The sequence below is a fragment of the Gigantopelta aegis genome, chromosome 3 (assembly GCF_016097555.1).
Source record: "Gigantopelta aegis isolate Gae_Host chromosome 3, Gae_host_genome, whole genome shotgun sequence".
NCBI classification, from domain to species: domain Eukaryota; kingdom Metazoa; phylum Mollusca; class Gastropoda; order Neomphalida; family Peltospiridae; genus Gigantopelta; species Gigantopelta aegis.
In genome coordinates, this window is record NC_054701.1 from 1324911 (window position 1) to 1347198 (window position 22288).

Consider the following 22288-nt stretch of genomic DNA (forward strand, 5'->3'; position numbering starts at 1 on the left):
ATGAATGAGATTTAGGCAGGCATCAAAATAAGTCGAGAATGGGAGGTTACCACATGTAAGAAAAGTCGAGAGCAGTGTTTTGTTCTTGACAAAAATTTCAACCAAACGGTGGTTTCATTTCCGAATGTAAACCAGGCAGTGCATTCTGGACTTCCACATTTCATTTTCTCATAAGGAATTGAATCGATGTTCACGCACATTTGTGCAATTGCAAACGATTATAGTCAATCCGTGTTAAAGCAGCGTTCACTAGATAAATTTACTTCCGGATTTTGTTTCTTGTACCGATGTTTGCGCACACCGATACAATTTCAGAACGTCTGTGTTTTAGCAGTGTCAACTAGACAAATTTTTTAGTTGTACCAATCATCCTGAACACATCTGAGGGATTGAACAGTAATGTGAACGTGATCAATTGCACTCAAAATTTCACATTTCAAAAATATTATCTTTCATTGTTGTATGATAAAATAGGAGAAAATAAAAAACAGAACACTTTTATTTTCATCAATTTATTTATTCATTTGTTCAGTTATTAAATATGAGTCACATACTTGTAAAGAATTACATGAAATACATTAAGAACAGTGATAAGATAAAGAAAGAATGCATGTATACTACAATAATCATCTGGCACACATGTAAGGGTGTTAAAAGTAGTAGTAACAGGAATTCAATTCTAACTTTCATATAGTTGTTGTAACCTATAGGTTACTAGGCTATATTTTGTGGTAACCTGTAAATGTATACATAGAAATTAATACATTTTTGGCAATGCTTACTAGTAACTTATTTTGAGAAGTATATAATTATTCATACCTCATATATTGTTTTGTAATTGTTATTAACATCTACTTTATAGAATAAAAGGAAGGATGTAGAAATAGAAAATTGTAAACTTCACATATATCACATAAAATGATTGAGAATTGGGAATGAAAGTTAGATTTTTATAGTGCTAGATATTTGCCTGATAACAATATTCTATGTAGATATCAATTATATACACCAAAACATAAGTTAAGCATAATATAAATAGAACTGCAATTCTAAAATATTACAAAAAGCAACAAACAAAAAAAGCTATTGTAAGATGAACTGTTGTTGTGAGATAGATAAATTGTATATGTAATGCAGACTTGCCTAGAATGGTATGTAAATTCACTTTTTATGTTTGTAAGACTTGTGTGTAATATAAAAATATTCAAAATATCCATGTAAATGGTTTAGACAGCATGTACTGCACCATATTTAAGTAATGCTGCCTTCAGATAATAAATACAATACAATAATAAAAGGATCACAATGTTTTAGGTACGGTATGTATATATACACATGTACATAGAGAATTACGTATATCGGGAACTGTGTAACTTTTGCTTGTGAGTATACCCCCGGTACTATATCCATACCACATATATTGCATTGCTTTGTGGTTTGTTGTTATGAACATGTAATTTAGCATGAATAGCATTCATAATTTGGTCTTAAATCTGTTCAAAATATGTATGCATGTTAACTTCAACATTGCCATGCAGTTTTTTCATATACTATGTTTGTAATACTCAGGACATTTCAAATTCATTGACTCACCATGCTTAGTCAGATGCCAAAAATATATAATTTTTTGGTGGAATACATTCACCAGTAACCCAGCTTTAAAGTAAAAGCAGTGATATAGTCCAGAATTATTTTCAAATATTTTCAAAAATTATGTGGAACATTCACCCTGTTAAAAATAAATAGGGTGCCTACACTCAAACGTGCCCTACAGGCACACCCACCAACAGATTGCCTGCAGACAAGCTGATTTGAATATGTCTATGGATAAGCTTCAAAGATATACTCATCTTGAAAAATCCCTATGGGGGGAGAGGGGGCAGGGGGGTTATAGTTGGCCCACGGTCTACAATGATTACTAAATCAATGTACTCTTGATGTGTCATTAAACGAAACAAACTTTCAATTTTTAACTTTTTTCTTTATCTTTTTTCTTTTCTCTTCAGTAATTTTGAGTGTCATAGATATTGGTGACAAAGTTTATGACTGTTTAATCCTTCTTAAAGTTTGACCATAAACTAATTATTGTTTTTAAGAAAGGTATCATACCGTATACGCAAATATTTTTGTGTCTAAAATAATTTGCGATCGGGCTTCCATTTTACATTTTCGCGAGGAATTATTTTTGCGACTGTGTCCCCCGATAATAAAATCAAAATTACCCATATTTCATTTGCTAAACTCTTTTCAATGACGATTTTACGCATACACTTGGACATGTTACCATGCTGTCAGCGAGACGTCAATGTTGTATGTATGTCTGATAAGACATGTTATCAATGGAACACACACATGCGATACAGAAAAATTGAAAAACGCAAATATCAGAAGAAATAACTTTTAATTATTGATGGTACCCACAAACTTTTCACAAACCATTCAAGGTTACAAAGAAAACAAAGAAAACTTAGATTACGTAACAACAGACTTACACCCAACTGTGTGTCACTTAGATCAAATCCACATGACCATGCAGGTTTACAGAACCACGTGACCTTGTGGATAATTTGGTGGTAAAGTGCATACGAAACTCGGTATAAATTTCACCTCTGACTGCTTGTCTTTTGTATTCATGAAAATTATACCAAATCGGAAATTAGTGAGCGCATAATTAAATTTGCAGTGCTGTTGACATGTTTGCGATGTTCGCGGTATAATATATTCGCGAAATGTTTTGCGTATATGGTAGGTGAGAATATGCCATGGAGATAATGATGTTGTATTCCTAGATGCTCAGTCTTTGTAAACATTTTGTATCATACATGTCAAGCGTTTCATCACACTATGTACATTTGTTGGTCTCACTTCAGGGCCATTTGAAAGCTCATCCAGTGTCTAAGAAATCAGTAGTTAGTGCGGCCAATCGACTGAAGCTGGAGGCGGAAGGGGTCATGTTCGACACGGGTGATGAGATGGACAAAGATAAACTAGGTGAGCCCATTCAGTGATTTAGAACGAAAGGTTTTATATAACTTCAGCATGGGACATGTGGCTAAGTACCACATGGATAATGAAAGAGGAAACCTCTTGCTGCTACTCCATGGGCTGCTCTTTTCAATTAGCAGCAAGGGATCTTTTATATGCACCATCCCACAGACAGGATAGTACATACCATGGCCTTGGTTACACCAACTGTCTGGAACAAGAAATAGCCCAATGGACACACTGATCAGGAACTATCCTAGATCAGTTACACTTCAGGTTACACTTTATCACTGAGCTACGTCCTGTGCCTCACCCTTCATTGAGAGGCTAATATATTATAGTGCCTAATAATCAGTAGTACATGCATAGATTAAACTTCACAGGTACCTCCCTGGAATTACCTGTCTCTCTCTCTCTCTCTCTCTCTCTCTCTCACTCTCTGTCTCTGTCTCTGTCTCTCTCTCTGTCTCTCTCTCTGTCTCTCTCTCTCTCTGTCTGTCTCTCTCTCTCTCTCTCTGTCTCTCTCTCTCTCTCTCTCTGTCTGTCTGTCTCTCTCTCTCTCTCTCTCTCTCTCTCTCTCTCTCTCTCTCTCTCTCTCTCTCTCTCTGTGTCTCTGTCTCTCTCTCTGTGTCTCTGTCTCTCTCTGTCTCTCTCTCTGTCTCTGTCTCTCTCTCTCTCTCTCTCTCTCTCTCTCTTAAATATCATCATAAGACTGAGTCATCTTGTATAACAGTTTTAATAAGACTGAGTTGGCTCATGGACATTAACTGACTGAGTCAGCTTACTTATTAATATGACAGTAACTTTGTGTTAATTAATAAGACACACAGTTGTAGGCATATACATTTAATAAGGGGCAGGATCTAATGATTGGCATGTAGGATCAAATCCAGTCAGTGGATCTACTGGAGTTTTCCCCTGCTACTAGTAGGAAAGTGTAGTAGATTCCTTTGAAAACTGTTTCACGATTATCAAGTGTTTGACATTCAAGATGCTGAATAGCTGGATTAATGACTGTCAAGTATTTGAGTTTCAATATACTGAATTACTGTGGATTAATGATTGTCAAGTGTTTGACATTCAATATGCTGAATAGCTGGGGATTAATGATTATCAAGTGTTTGACATTCAAGATGCTGAATAGCTGGGGATTAATGATTATCAAGTGTTTGACATTCAATATGCTGAATAGCTGTGATTAATGATTATCAAGTGTTTGACATTCAATGTGCTGAATAGCTGTGGATTAATGATTGTCAAGTGTTTGACATTCGATATGCTGAATAGTTGTAGATTAATGATTATCAAGTGTTTGACATTCAATATGCTGAATAGCTGTGGATTAATGATTATCAAGTGTTTGACATTCAATATGCTGAATAGCTGTGATTAATGATTATCAAGTGTTTGACATTCAATATGCTGAATAGCTGTGATTAATGATTATCAAGTGTTTGACATTCAATATGCTGAATAGCTGTGGATTAATGATTATCAAGTGTTTGACATTCAATATGCTGAATAGCTGTGATTAATTATCAAGTGTTTAACATTCAATATGCTGAATAGCTGTTGATTAATGATTATCAAGTGTTTGACATTCAATATGCTGAATAGCTGTTGATTAATGATTGTCAAGTGTTTGACATTCAATATGCTGAATAGCTGTGGATTAATGATTATCAAGTGTTTAACATTCAATATGCTGAATAGCTGTGGATTAATGATTGTCAAGTGTTTGACATTCAATATGCTGAATAGCTGGGGATTAATGATTATCAAGTGTTTGACATTCAATATGCTGAATAGCTGTGAATTAATGATTATCAAATGTTTAACATTCAATATGCTGAATAGCTGTGATTAATGATTATCAAGTGTTTGACATTCAATATGCTGAATAGCTGTGGATTAATGATTGTCAAGTGTTTGACATTCAATATGCTGAATAGTTGTGGATTGATGATTGTCAAGTGTTTAACATTCAATATGCTGAATAGCTGTGGATTAATTTGACATTCAATATGCTGAATAGCTGTGGATTAATGATTGTTAAGTGTTTGACATTCAATATGCTGAATAGCTGTGGATTAATGATTATCAAGTGTTTGACATTCAATATGCTGAATAGCTGTGGATTAATGATTATCAAGTGTTTAACATTCAATATGCTGAATAGCTGTGGATTAATGATTGTCAAGTGTTTGACATTCAATATGCTGAATAGCTGTGGATTAATGATTGTCAAGTGTTTGACATTCAATATGCTGAATAGCTGTAGATTAATGATTATCAAGTGTTTGACATTCTATATGCTGAATAGCTGTGGATTAATGATTATCAAATGTTTGACATTCAATATGCTGAATAGCTGTGGATTAATGATTGTCAAGTGTTTGACATTCAATATGCTGAATAGCTGTGGATTAATGATTGTCAAGTGTTTGACATTCAATATGCTGAATAGCTGTGGATTAATGATTGTCAAGTGTTTGACATTCAATATGCTGAATAGCTGTGGATTAATGATTGTCAAGTGTTTCACATTCAATATGCTGAATAGCTGTGGATTAATGATTGTCAAGTGTTTCACATTCAATATGCTGAATAGCTGTGGATTAATGATTGTCAAGTGTTTGACATTCAATATGCTGAATAGCTGTGGATTAATGATTATCAAGTGTTTGACATTTAATATACTGAATAGTGGGGGATCCATTAAACAATGTAGTGTCATTACACAATATTGAGTATCTTCTGCAAACAAATTTAAGCTTGTTTGGATGACACATGTAGTACACTGACACATGTAGTACAATGACACATGTAGTACACTGACACATGTAGTACAATGATGCATGTAGTACAATTACACATAGAATGACATGTAATACACTGACAGATGTAATACACTGACACATGTAGTACAATGTCACGCAGAATGAAACATGTAGTACACTGACACATGTAGTAGGTACACTGACACATGTAGTACAATGTCACGCAGAATGAAACATGTAGTACACTGACACATGTAGTAGGTACACTGACACATGTAGTACAATGTCACGCAGAATGAAACATGTAGTACACTGACACATGTAGTAGGTACACTGACACATGTAGTACAATGTCACGCAGAATGAAACATGTAGTACACTGACACATGTAGTAGGTACACTGACACATGTAGTACAATGTCACGCAGAATGAAACATGTAGTACACTGACACATGTAGTAGGTACACTGACACATGTAGTACACTGTCACGTAGAATGAAACATGTAGTACACTGACACACCAGGGCTCATGCGAGCAGGCGAAGTGAGCCCAAACTTCGCTTTGACCAGCTATACTTCGCCGTATCAGTCACGGTAAGGCGAAATCGGTGTCGCATTTTAAAAATAGTGACCACTTGCATTGTACACAATCACGGATGAATGGTGAAGAACTTGAGTAAAGAACACCTATTCATAGATAATAATTAGGTGTTACATGTCTGAGAGTTTGAAGTGACACTGGCACCATAAAATCATGTGACAGGCTCACAGATAGGCAGTCTAGCTCTGACAACATCTGTGTCTGGTACTAAAAGTAGTCCTGCATGTGCTACTGACCATTGAAACGTGACTTTAATTCTATTGTTAGGCGTGTGTGCTGGAACTTGTACAAGGGTGGGGATCTAGACTATGGCGAGCGAATGTTTTAGGGAGGTTGGGTCATGCTTCACCGGAAAATATATTGAAAAAAAAATATGTGGAAAAAAAAAGGGAATGATTTAACTAGTTTCACGCAGACTTTTTCATAATTAATAACTACAACATACAAGCAAAGATGTCAAAATTATAAACTAATAGTAGTAATACTAATGCGGATAAACCTGTCCTAACAGCCACCTGTAATCAGTGGTCTCCTGCCTTAAGCAGCCATTGTTTTTCTTACCAAAAGATTTTTAATGTAAATGCACTTAGCAGGCACCTAGACTGGATCCCAAGTCGGTAAAATGCCTGTATTAAGCGACCACTTTAAATTAAAAATGTTAAATTAAATAGCGACAAGGTGCAGCAAATAAGCAATGTTCACACCTTCACAGATAGCAGTACACATTCAGTCCGACATCTCCACTGTGTATCAGTTACAACACTGGGACTGTGAAATGATTTTAATTGCCTCTGGGTAATCTAAGCTCTACGTTTGTAGATTAATCCACTGGGACAATACTCTGCATGGAGTAGTCCTTAAATGAAAAGAGAAGACAAACTTGTGAGACAATGAATTACAAACGGTTAAATTAGTGTTTTTCAGTTACATTTCATTATTTCTGAAGAAGGCGACATGTGGAAATGTGATTTTTAGAAAACTTTAGAGCACTTCCATCAATTAGCAGTATTGACAGACAGTAAAAAAACAAAACAAAACAATTATAGGCAGTAAATGTTTCACCTGTATTCAGCAGCCATTTGTCTTAAGTGGTTGCTTTTGACTACTCCTTATTGTTGCCGTTTAAGACAGTTTTGACTGTATTGGGTTAATATCAGTCTTTTTGCACATTTAATTTTTTTAGATTACAAACTTAAGTCTCCCTCCTGTTAAAAACTTCACCCTATCAAAAGTTTGAGACAGAAGCGTCTTTGCTCTATGATTTTGACTTCGTGTGAGGCCTGAGTACAATAACACAAGTAGTACACTGACACAAGTAGTACAATGACACAAGTAGTACAGTGACACATGTAGTACAATAACACAAGTAGTACACTGACACAAGTAGTACACTGACACAAGTAGTACAGTGACACAAGTAGTACACTGACACATGTAGTACAGTGACACAAGTAGTACAGTGACACAAGTAGTACACTGACACAAGTAGTACAGTGACACAAGTAGTACAATGACACAAGTAGTACACTGACACATGTAGTACAGTGACACAAGTAGTACAGTGACACAAGTAGTACACTGACACAAGTAGTACACTGACACATGTAGTACAGTGACACAAGTAGTACACTGACACATGTAGTACACTGACACAAGTAGTACACTGACACAAGTAGTACACTGACACAAGTAGTACAGTGACACAAGTAGTACACTGACACAAGTAGTACACTGACACAAGTAGTACAGTGACACAAGTAGTACAGTGACACAAGTAGTACACTGACACAAGTAGTACAGTGACACAAGTAGTACAATGACACAAGTAGTACACTGACACATGTAGTACAGTGACACAAGTAGTACAGTGACACAAGTAGTACACTGACACAAGTAGTACACTGACACATGTAGTACAGTGACACAAGTAGTACACTGACACATGTAGTACACTGACACAAGTAGTACACTGACACAAGTAGTACACTGACACAAGTAGTACACTGACACAAGTAGTACAGTGACACAAGTAGTACACTGACACAAGTAGTACACTGACACATGTAGTACACTGACACATGTAGTACAGTGACACAAGTAGTACACTGACACAAGTAGTACAGTGACACAAGTAGTACAGTGACACAAGTAGTACACTGACACATGTAGTACAGTGACACAAGTAGTACACTGACACAAGTAGTACACTGACACAAGTAGTACACTGACACAAGTAGTACAGTGACACAAGTAGTACACTAAGTAGTACACTGACACAAGTAGTACAGTGACACATGTAGTACAGTGACACAAGTAGTACACTGACACAAGTAGTACAGTGACACAAGTAGTACAGTGACACAAGTAGTACACTGACACATGTAGTACAGTGACACAAGTAGTACACTGACACAAGTAGTACAGTGACACAAGTAGTACAGTGACACAAGTAGTACACTGACACATGTAGTACAGTGACACATGTAGTACAGTGACACAAGTAGTACACTGACACAAGTAGTACAGTGACACAAGTAGTACAGTGACACAAGTAGTACACCGACACATGTAGTACAGTGACACAAGTAGTACACTGACACAAGTAGTACAGTGACACAAGTAGTACAGTGACACAAGTAGTACAGTGACACAAGTAGTACACTGACACAAGTAGTACAGTGACACAAGTAGTACACTGACACAAGTAGTACACTGACACAAGTAGTAAACTGACACAAGTAGTACAGTGACACAAGTAGTACAGTGACACAAGTAGTACACTGACACAAGTAGTACAATAACACAAGTAGTACACTGACACAAGTAGTACAGTGACACAAGTAGTACACTGACACATGTAGTACAGTGACACAAGTAGTACAGTGACACAAGTAGTACGCTGACACAAGTAGTACGCTGACACAAGTAGTACGCTGACACATGTAGTACAGTGACACAAGTAGTACACTGACACAAGTAGTACACTGACACAAGTAGTACACTGACACAAGTAGTACACTGACACAAGTAGTACACTGACACAAGTAGTACACTGACACAAGTAGTAAACTGACACAAGTAGTACAGTGACACAAGTAGTACAGTGACACAAGTAGGTCACTGACACAAGTAGTACAATAACACAAGTAGTACACTGACACAAGTAGTACAGTGACACAAGTAGTACACTGACACATGTAGTACAGTGACACAAGTAGTACAGTGACACAAGTAGTACGCTGACACAAGTAGTACGCTGACACAAGTAGTACACTGACACATGTAGTACAGTGACACAAGTAGTACAGTGACACATGTAGTACAGTGACACAAGTAGTACACTGACACAAGTAGTACAGTGACACAAGTAGTACACTGACACAAGTAGTACAGTGACACAAGTAGTACAGTGACACAAGTAGTACACTGACACAAGTAGTACACTGACACAAGTAATACAGTGACACAAGTAGTACACTGACACAAGTAGTACACTGACACAAGTAGTACACTGACACAAGTAGTACACTGACACATGTAGTACAGTGACACAAGTAGTACACTGACACAAGTAGTACAGTGACACAAGTAGTACAGTGACACAAGTAGTACACTGACACAAGTAGTACAGTGACACATGTAGTACAGTGACACAAGTAGTACACTGACACAAGTAGTACAGTGACACAAGTAGTACAGTGACACAAGTAGTACACTGACACAAGTAGTACACTGACACAAGTAGTACAGTGACACAAGTAGTACAGTGACACAAGTAGTACAGTGACACAAGTAGTACAATGACACAAGTAGTACACTGACACAAGTAGTACAGTGACACAAGTAGTACGCTGACACATGTAGTACAGTGACACAAGTAGTACAGTGACACAAGTAGTACGCTGACACAAGTAGTACGCTGACACAAGTAGTACGCTGACACATGTAGTACAGTGACAGAAGTAGTACACTGACACAAGTAGTACAGTGACACAAGTAGTACAGTGACACAAGTAGTACACTGACACAAGTAGTACACTGACACAAGTAGTACAGTGACACAAGTAGTACACTGACACAAGTAGTACACTGACACAAGTAGTACACTGACACAAGTAGTACAGTGACACAAGTAGTACAGTGACACAAGTAGGTCACTGACACAAGTAGTACAATAACACAAGTAGTACACTGACACAAGTAGTACAGTGACACAAGTAGTACACTGACACATGTAGTACAGTGACACAAGTAGTACAGTGACACAAGTAGTACGCTGACACAAGTAGTACGCTGACACATGTAGTACAGTGACACAAGTAGTACAGTGACACATGTAGTACAGTGACACAAGTAGTACACTGACACAAGTAGTACAGTGACACAAGTAGTACACTGACACAAGTAATACAGTGACACAAGTAGTACACTGACACAAGTAGTACACTGACACAAGTAGTACAGTGACACAAGTAGTACAGTGACACAAGTAGTACACTGACACAAGTAGTACAGTGACACAAGTAGTACACTGACACAAGTAGTACAGTGACACAAGTAGTACACTGACACAAGTAGTACAGTGACACAAGTAGTACAGTGAGTACACACAAGTAGTACAGTGACACAAGTAGTACAGTGACACAAGTAGTACACTGACACAAGTAGTACACTGACACAAGTAGTACAGTGACACAAGTAGTACAGTGACACAAGTAGTACAGTGACACAAGTAGTACAGTGACACAAGTAGTACAATGACACAAGTAGTACAGTGACACAAGAGTACAAGTAGTACAGTGACACAAGTAGTACGCTGACACATGTAGTACAGTGACACAAGTAGTACAGTGACACAAGTAGTACGCTGACACAAGTAGTACGCTGACACAAGTAGTACGCTGACACATGTAGTACAGTGACAGAAGTAGTACACTGACACAAGTAGTACAGTGACACAAGTAGTACAGTGACACAAGTAGTACACTGACACAAGTAGTACACTGACACAAGTAGTACAGTGACACAAGTAGTACACTGACACAAGTAGTACACTGACACAAGTAGTACACTGACACAAGTAGTACACAAGTAGTACAGTGACACAAGTAGTACAGTGACACAAGTAGTACACTGACACAAGTAGTACACACAGTAGTACACTGACACAAGTAGTACACTGACACAAGTAGTACACTGACACATGTAGTACAGTGACACAAGTAGTACAGTGACACAAGTAGTACACTGACACAAGTAGTACACACAAGTAGTACAGTGACACAAGTAGTACAGACACAAGTACAGTGACACAAGTAGTACACTGACACATGTAGTACAGTGACACAAGTAGTACACAAGTGACACAAAGTAGTACACTACACAAGTGTACACAAGTAGTACACTGACACAAGTAGTACAGTGACACAAGTAGTACACTGACACAAGTAGTACACTGACACAAGTAGTACAGTGACACAAGTAGTACAGTGACACAAGTAGTACACTGACACAAGTAGTACAGTGACACAAGTAGTACACTGACACAAGTAGTACACTGACACAAGTAGTACAGTGACACAAGTAGTACAGTGACACAAGTAGTACAGTGACACAAGTAGTACACTGACACAAGTAGTACACTGACACAAGTAGTACAGTGACACAAGTAGTACAGTGACACAAGTAGTACAGTGACACAAGTAGTACAATGACACAAGTAGTACACTGACACAAGTAGTACAGTGACACAAGTAGTACACTGACACATGTAGTACAGTGACACAAGTAGTACAGTGACACAAGTAGTACGCTGACACAAGTAGTACGCTGACACAAGTAGTACGCTGACACATGTAGTACAGTGACAGAAGTAGTACACTGACACAAGTAGTACAGTGACACAAGTAGTACAGTGACACAAGTAGTACACTGACACAAGTAGTACACTGACACAAGTAGTACAGTGACACAAGTAGTACACTGACACAAGTAGTACACTGACACAAGTAGTACACTGACACAAGTAGTACAGTGACACAAGTAGTACAGTGACACAAGTAGGTCACTGACACAAGTAGTACGATAACACAAGTAGTACACTGACACAAGTAGTACAGTGACACAAGTAGTACACTGACACATGTAGTACAGTGACACAAGTAGTACAGTGACACAAGTAGTACGCTGACACAAGTAGTACGCTGACACATGTAGTACAGTGACACAAGTAGTACAGTGACACATGTAGTACAGTGACACAAGTAGTACACTGACACAAGTAGTACAGTGACACAAGTAGTACACTGACACAAGTAATACAGTGACACAAGTAGTACACTGACACAAGTAGTACACTGACACAAGTAGTACAGTGACACAAGTAGTACAGTGACACAAGTAGTACACTGACACAAGTAGTACAGTGACACAAGTAGTACACTGACACAAGTAGTACAGTGACACAAGTAGTACACTGACACAAGTAGTACAGTGACACAAGTAGTACAGTGACACAAGTAGTACGCTGACACAAGTAGTACGCTGACACAAGTAGTACGCTGACACAAGTAGTACAGTGACACAAGTAGTACGCTGACACATGTAGTACGCTGACACATGTAGTACGCTGACACATGTAGTACGCTGACACAAGTAGTACGCTGACACAAGTAGTACGCTGACACAAGTAGTACACTGACACAAGTAGTACACTGACACAAGTAGTACACTGACACATAGTACACTGACACATAGTACACTGACACAAGTAGTACACTGACACAAGTAGTACACTGACATAAGTAGTACACTGACACATGTAGTACACTGACACAAGTAGTACACTGACACAAGTAGTACAGTGACACATGTAGTACATTGACACAAGTAGTACACTGACACATGTAGTACACATACACAAGTAGTACACTGACACTTGTAGTACACATACACAAGTAGTACACTGACACATGTAGTACACTGACATAAGTAGTACACTGACATAAGTAGTACACTGACACATGTAGTACACTGACACATGTAGTACACTGACACATGTAGTACACTGACACAAGTAGTACACTGACACAAGTAGTACAGTGACACATGTAGTACAGTGACACATGTAGTACATTGACACAAGTAGTACACTGACACATGTAGTACACATACACAAGTAGTACACTGACACTTGTAGTACACATACACAAGTAGTACACTGACACATGTAGTACACTGACATAAGTAGTACACTGACATAAGTAGTACACTGACACATGTAGTACACTGACACATGTAGTACACTGACACATGTAGTACACTGACACAAGTAGTACACTGACACAAGTAGTACAGTGACACATGTAGTACATTGACACAAGTAGTACACTGACACATGTAGTACACATACACAAGTAGTACACTGACACATGTAGTACACTGACAAGTAGTACAATGACACATGTAGTGCACTGGCACAAGTAGTACAGTGACACAAGTAGTACACTGACACAAGTAGTACAGTGACACAAGTGGTGCACTGACACAAGTAGTGCACTGACACATGTAGTACATTGACACAAGTAGTACATTGACACATGTAGTGCACTGACACAAGTAGTGCACTGACACAAGTAGTACACTGACACATGTAGTACACTGACACATGTAGTACACTGACATGTGTAGTACACTGACACATGTAATACACTGACACAAATAGTGCACTGACACATGTAGTACACTGACACAAGTAGTACAGTGACACATGTAGTGCAATGACACATGTAGTACACTGACACAAATTGTGCACTAACACATGTAGTACAGTGACACATGCAATACAATGACACAGGTAGAATGACACATATAGTACACTGACACGTAGTACACCGACGCGTAGAATGACACATGTAGTACAATAACACATGTAGTATACTAACACAAGTAGTGCACTGACACATGTAGTACACCAGCACATAGAATGACACGTAGTACAATGAAACATGTAGTACAATGACACATGTAGTACAATGACACATGTAGTACATTGACATGTAGAATGACACATGTAGTACAATGACACATGTAGTACAATGACACATGTAGTACAATGACACATGTACAGGGCATAAAATTTGTTTTTTTTTCAGACAAACGGTATGTCGTTCGTGTGGTTTTAGTGTTTGCATGAATGATTTTCTCCAGTGGTTCAATGAAAAGGTTAACCGGCAACAGTAATCAAATGAGAATCTAAGATAGGCGATTTTCGTAGCTTTTCTCCAAATTCTTATCATAAATACTAAATTATTATTATTATTTGGTATGCTTGGACTAAGTTAAAAGCTGCCATTTGCATTTCAGTACACTACCCCATCGGTTCTGTTACAGGGGAGTACTTGTTGGCGCAAAACAATAGTCTGAACGAAACGGGGATTTCGCGTAAGCTTTGAGCTTCCGGGTCTGAACGGAAAGTTCTTCGAATCCTCGATCAATCCAATCGATGCTGCAACTCAGTGTTTCATCATATTCTAATTTCCACTTCGTTATTTTAAAGTCCCTTATTAAATGTACTATTTTCTTCGCTATGTATGTCATATTTTAATAAATTGATTTAGCAAGGGTTGTACTTGTTTTCATTACAATACATGTTTCAGAAGTAATGCATATATTTCAATGTAACCACACAGGCATCAAAAAGTAAATAAATATACAGAACTTCACATACGTTTTTTTTCACTTCCTGTTTATTGCACGAGTTTATTCAACATGAGAACTAGTTTTGTCAGAAGACGAAGCTGCAGATGTTGATGCACACAATGCAAATTTCTTCTTCGCCCAGTCGTGTAGGCTGGCGGACTTAACATGCCGTGCAAGGTTTCCTTTGTGAACAAATGACACCCCATCAACATAATTTTTGACATTGTCCAAAGCTGACCCTTTCATTTGTCTTAACCTAGCTTCACTACGGATAGCCACAAAATTGTCCATACATACATTGCATATAACTTTACATACGTCACTATTCTTGTTTGTATTAACTGCGAAATCGTCGGAAAACCACTATGTTTTGAAAGTGTTTTCACTAACTCCGTCCTTTTTGCATTTTTTTGCATTAAGTCCTGACATTTTACAATTCTATAACTAAATGCCGGGCTAAGTTGATGTCAGGTTTAATAAATACTCATAAACCGCTTTAATTTCCAAACCGCGTATTGTTTTCCGCACGTAGCGAAATGATCAAAGGGAACGTGTGACTATGTTACTAAATGTTATTGACACTTCTAATGACAGTGCCGACTTTGTAATTGATCGCGATGTCGAGTTCAGACGGATACATTGTTTTTTTCTCACACCTGCAATGCTAGGCCCGTTCTTTTATTATTTTATTCCAAAAATAGTTACATTAGCCAAAACACGTCAGTTTACATTTTCTGATGAGCGATTATAGTTTTTGCACTAACGATCCATCGTTCGTGTTGATATTGGTTTTGCATAACCGACAGATGAACTACAAAATCGTGTGTGCCAAATTTTATGCCCTGCATGTAGTACAATGACACATATAGTACACTGACATATGTAGTACAATGACATGTAGAATAACACATGTAGTACAGTGACACGTAGAATGACACATGAAGTACAATGTCATGTAGAATGACACATGAAGTACAATGACACATGTAGTACACTGACACGTGTAGTACAATGACATGTAGAATGACACATGTAGTACAATGACATAAAATGACATGTAGTTCAATGACACATGTGTAGTACAATGACACATGTAGTATAGTGACACATAAAATGACACATATAGTACAATGACATGTAGAATGACACATGTAGTACAATGACACATAAAATGACATGTAGTACAATGACACGTAGTACGATAACACATGTAGGACAATGGCACACATAGTGCAGTGACACATGTAGTACAATGACACATAAAATGACATGTAGTACAGTGACACATGTAGTACAATGGCATGTAGTACAATGACAAATAATACAATGACATGTGCAATACAATGTCATTCATTGTTGTATGTTTTCACAGTTGTGCCTGCTACAGGGTCCGACCGAGACACTGGACTGGGGACGGGCAGCGTGCTGGAGGAGACTGCCCAGGACGGGGATCACCAGAAGATCGTTGGGACAGCTCAGATGTACAGCGACGCTGCCGAGATAACAGATGGTGAGTCAGGTTCAGTGAAGTTACTAACAAAGATGACAGATGGTGAGTCAGATTCAGTCAAGTCACTAGGCGAGATGACAGAAGGTGAGTCTGGTTCAGTGAAGTCACTAGCCAAGATGACAGACAGTGAGTCACATTCAGTGAAGTCACTAGCCAAGATGACAGACAATGAGTCATGTTCAGTGAAGTAACTAGCCGAGATGACGTATTGGTGAGTCGGGTTCAGTGAAGTCACTAGCCAAGATGACAGACAGTGAGTTGCATTTAGTGAAGTCACTAGCCAAGATAACAAACAGTGGGTCACATTTAGTGAAGTCACTAGCCAAGATGACAAATGGTGAGTCGCATTCAATGAAGTCACTAGTCTAGATGACAGATGGTGAGTCTGGTTCAGTGAAGTCACTGACCAAGATGACAGATGGTGAGTCGTGTTCAGTGAAGTCACTAGCCGAGATGACAGATGGTGAGTCTGGTTCATTGAAGTCACTAGCCAAGATGACAGACAGTGAGTCATGTTCAGTAAAGTCACTAGCCGAGATGACAGACAATGAGTCGTGTTCAATGGAGTCACTAGCCGAGATGACAATGTGAGTCGTGTTCAGTGAAGTCACTAGCTGAGATGACAGATGGTGAGTCGTGTTCAGTGAAGTCACTAGCCGAGATGACAGATGGTGAGTCGGGTTCAGTGAAGTCACTAGCTGAGATGACAGAGTGAGTCGTGTTCAGTCAAGTCACTATCCGAAATGACAGACAGTGAGTCATGTTCAGTCAAGTTACTAGCAATTGTAGCAGTAAGCTACGATGGGTGGACAACTCTGGCAAGTATTTTACCAGTAAGCTACCATGGGCAGACAACTCTACCAAGTGTTTTTCCATTAAGCTGCCATGGGCAGACTACTCTAGCAACTGTTGTACAGATTAGTTACATTGGGCAGACAACTGTAGCATGTGCCATACTAGTAAGCTGTAGGCCTGTCCGCTTTTCACCAATCAATGAAATGGGGCTGGGGCTGGGGCTAGGGCTAGAGTTATAACAGTCTTTAAGCAAATGATCTTAGTACCATAAGCTAAACCCATCCCAAAAGTTAAGATGACCATTATAAAACCTCTTTCAGCAGATGACCTTGTTCACCATGCGGATGACCATCACAGTGACCTTGACTCTGTGGCAGCCCAACAGATTGACGAGAAGTTCAAGGAAATCATGCGTAAAAAGCGAGGTAATTTGTAGAGAAATTTGTCTTGTTCCACTTCTCATCTGTCTAAATTCAGCTTCTTATATTCACAGCTAGACTTCGAGCTAATATCTACTTCTACTACTGCGGACAGCTTCAGATAAATTGTTAGAAACAACATCATAGTATCTATTTCTGTAAACCAATACACTTACATGGGCGTAGGAAGGTGCCAAAAAGTGAGGTGGCACACACACACACACATATATAAACCACCACTGCTGCTAAAAAGTGGGGTGGCACACACACACACACATATATATATATATATATCTACACATGTATAAATATCTGGCTCAGAGTCAGGTTCACAAACATTAGAATTTCAAAATATATTGTGGAGAGTAAAATGTGTTGAAAGACAAACTGAAGAAAGTGAACAAACTTGTAAATCGTGGCAAGCTAGTTTGATTTCAGCTGCAAGAATTAAAAATATGGATGTCTAACTAATTTAAGAATGCTGACATGCAAGTTGTTGTATAAAAACATAAATTAGATTGAGGCAGCTTGTTATAATAATATATTAATAAGACTGAATTGTAACTGTATAAATATAAAGCTTGGGGGTTGTGGGTAGTAAAATGATTAATTTGTAAATATCTTCTTTCTTTTGTTTTCTTTTTGCTTATCTTTTTTTAATAAATTTGGTCTTGGTTGTCATTTTGATAACACAAAACATTTAAATAAAAGGAGTGGAATTTAATAACTGACACCCCAGTCCATTTTTTTTCATTGATGAGTCTCAATAAAGGAGGTAAGACAAACATAAAATTATACAATCAGTTTGTCAAGTTACTTTTTATATGCTTATCTATGATGGGTCGTATTATGATATGTCATGTCATTATCCGTCCGTCCATCCATCTTGCATACAGATGCATACAGGACCATCAAACCTCACATGTAGGAACAACTTGAGATGGCGGTGTGTCATGTACTATTACTAGGTCACTGTGACCTACTTTTCACAGTCTTCTGCACATAACAGTAAATCCTTGTCTGAACTATTTCATACAGGACTATCAAATCTCACATATAGGAACAACTTGGAATGGTGGGGTGTCGCATACTACTATGAGGTCACTGTGACCTACTTTTCACGGTCTACTGCATATAACAGTAAATCCTTGTTCCATAGTTGTTTGATTTAAATCATTGATTTAAATCATGATTTAAATCACTGCAAAAAAAATCAAAAAAATCATGCATTTCGATTTTTGTTTTTTTTATATGTTTCATTTGATTTTTATGATTATTGCATTTATTTTTATTGATTATTTTGTAAACATGTGATTTATCATTTAACTTGCAGTACAAAAAATGAAGTGTTATTTAAAATCAATTGTTACTTACGCTAGATAATTATTTTTACATATATTTATAATTGAATTGCAATTAGATTTCAACACCATGTAGTCTAACAAGTCATACTGATCAGTGACAATTCCCCCAAATCTATGGTTGGGATGATCCTGGGAGATCAACACAATAGAAGGTGTCAAGTGAAACCACTCTGCTTCAATGTGGTAAATTGGACGAATTTGGGGATGATCTGGAGTGAGATCTAACAGATGTGACTTGAAGTCACTGACTTCATGTGTCAAATCACCTTATATAGCCATCCTGGCCTCATTTCTAGATGTTCGAGGTATTTCCTTTCAGAATGCAGTGAAGCTTCCAAATCATGTATTTAATAGGGAGCAAGTATTCAATTCAGAAGCTCCAAATTAAAGTAAAAATTAAAAAAATCAAATAAATCTGATTTAAATTTAAAAAATCTGATTTAAATTTTAAAAAATCCGATTTTTTTTATTTAAAAAAAAAAATCATGATTTTTTTCAACCCTGCCTTGTTCGGATGATATCTTGCATACAGATGCATACAGGACCATCAAACCACATGTAGGAACAACTTGGGATGGTGGTTGGTCCAAAACAAACTGTTAATTCACCCCATTGGAAATATTTCACATAATTAGACTTGAATCATACTTGTAACATATTCATTAATACAGATATGGTTTTCCATCAAACTTCTGATGGGCGTATCATGTACCTCACCGGTACTCTTGTTTCAACAAGGTTCTGTCAAAACATTGATAGATTGAAATAATCATTTACTTGGTTTCCCAGTATTGATTTTTATTATTCTATTATGAAGCCTGACGTGATTAGTGTTCAGTTTTGGTCAGCTTAGATGTTTGAACATTTGATTTCTATTGGGTGCTTTTATTTGTTTGATTTTTCTTTAGTTTTTTTAAATATTTATTCTTATTTAAACTCTTTTGAGGATAAAGATTACATGTTTTAAACATATATTTTTAGATAATATGTTGAAATACTTGTAATTCCAACAGTACATACATGCTTAAAACACAATCTCACTACAGGGATTGTGTTTGGGGAAGTCCATAAAATTTCCACTTTGGTATACTGCTGTTTATAAACAGTTAACAATAAACTGCATTTACATATATTTACACAATTTAAGTAAAAGTGAGGAGAATAAAATAATGTCCTGTAAGAAAAAATTATTTCCACTGGACTTGTAAATAATAAAATCTAGGTTGTAACTAAGTAACAAATTCTACCTCAGGTGGTTATCTCGATGGTCTGAAGGCCCCAGTAGCGGCAAGCGATCGGACTTCTATTAAAACCGAGGATTTCGAAGACAAATTTAAAGAAACGTTGATTGGCAATAGAAAATGTGTAGCAGGTAAATGTCTGGTGGTGGAGGCACCATGTATACCTGTATATATATCTATAAAAACCTGTACATCCTGAACGAAACCTCGTGATAACCCGCTGTGTTGTGTGTGCTTGCATGTTTAATGTAGTCTCTCTTGTATTGGAATTTCTGTTTTAATGTCTGGCTTCTGGTTCTTGTATTTATATTCTGTAACACAATCTGGCTTTTAAACCCTATATACAATATACACATCATATATAATAATTTAATGTATATTTTCAAAAACAATCATTTTACAGCTATGGTGATAAAAAAGGGCAACTACAAAGTGTGAAAAAGTATAAATAAACAGCTAAACATGTTACTGTTATATTACATTCTACGAATGGTGTTTTTTCTGTATAAATATATATCTGATTGTTATTTGTTGTTAGGCAATATATACTGTTTGATAATTTTTGTATGCAAAAATGTTATAATATTTCTAAAGGACTTACTATTTTTGTTCTAAATTTAGATTTAATGTATGTATCTGTGTTACATTTATGGTCTGTGAAAAAATCAAATGAAAACAAGAGTTAAATATTTCTTACTTCCTGTATAACAAATACTAGTACTTTATCAAATGTACTTGATAAATGGAATAGCCAAAGTGTTAAACTATCCATCCTTCAGTACAACTAGAGTTCTATTCATACTAACTGGGTATATTCCAGCCTTTCTGTATTACAGCATCAGTATACAATCAAAACTATTATACATGATCTTAGCCCAGCTTATGAGGTGCTATTTTGTCTTCTCCACATGATAGCCGTGTATTAGTTTATTTAGTCTACTATCAGGGTGCTACTTCAGTCCAGTTTGCAGTGGCAGTCTTCTGTAGAGAAACTCCTCACAGATGTGTGTGAGAACGATCACAACTTCACCAATGCCTTTTTGACTGACATGTGTGGAGATATGATTTTGATTACAATAATGATTTGTTCAGGTTGCAAGATAAGCCTCTTGTTGTTGTTTTTCATTCAGCAAGATATTATTGCTTTAGTTCACTCAGGTAGGTATTATTTGTGTCAAGATATTATTGCTTTAGTTCACTCAGGTAGGTATTATTGCTTTAGTTCACTCAGGTAGGTATTATTTGTGTCAAGTTTTCAAGGTACTATTTGAGTTCAGATCATTAGATATAGTCCAGTGGGCATTTCAGTCCCCCCCCTACAGGATAGTGTTTTACTTCAGTGCATGTACAATTTCAGTATATACTACAAGGTAAACGTTAAAATTTTAAGTTTTTTGTTTTAATAACACCACTAGAGCACATTGATTTATTAAAAATCAGCTGTTGGATGTCAAACATTTGGTAATTCTGACATGACTTAGAGAGGAAAACCGCCACATTTTTTCATTACCTGACAGGGATCTTTTATATGCACTTTTCCACAGACAGGATAATACATACCATGGCATTTAATATTCCAGTGTACTATAATACATTTCACACCATACTCTATAGGTTTTAGTTGTCACTGATTTTTGTGCTTTGTCAGCTTCGAGAAGAATGATGAAGCGACATGCAACTCTGAGTAATCTGCCCCATGGCTGTGTGCTGGTGTCGCATTCCTACGCCCTGTCACACGGCAAACAGCCAGGTTTGAACACCTCACCAGTTTGTAGCACTTCACACTCATACAAAGGCACCTTTTTGCAACTAAATATTTTAAAGTGCACTTAAATGAAAATTGTCTTTTGCACCCAGTTCATAAATTATTAGTAGTCATTTTAGAAAAACCC

General features: G+C 37.2%; 1 protein-coding gene across 7 annotated transcripts in view; it reads left to right on the forward strand.

The window, feature by feature from the left end:
- LOC121367349 (trichohyalin-like) overlaps nucleotides 1-22288 on the forward strand; it is a 198101-nt gene that overhangs the window by 21322 nt on the left and 154491 nt on the right. For 4 of the 7 annotated variants that reach the window (XM_041491464.1, XM_041491460.1, XM_041491463.1 and 1 more), the window contains exons 4-7: nucleotides 2871-2991; nucleotides 16440-16577; nucleotides 17693-17797; nucleotides 20408-20527. In XM_041491464.1, coding sequence (XP_041347398.1) covers nucleotides 2871-2991; nucleotides 16440-16577; nucleotides 17693-17797; nucleotides 20408-20527 — 484 coding nt within the window. The remainder of the gene's footprint in view (nucleotides 1-2870; nucleotides 2992-16439; nucleotides 16578-17692; nucleotides 17798-20407; nucleotides 20528-22288) is intronic. The other 3 variants (XM_041491462.1, XM_041491465.1, XM_041491466.1) reach the window with 3 other exon arrangements.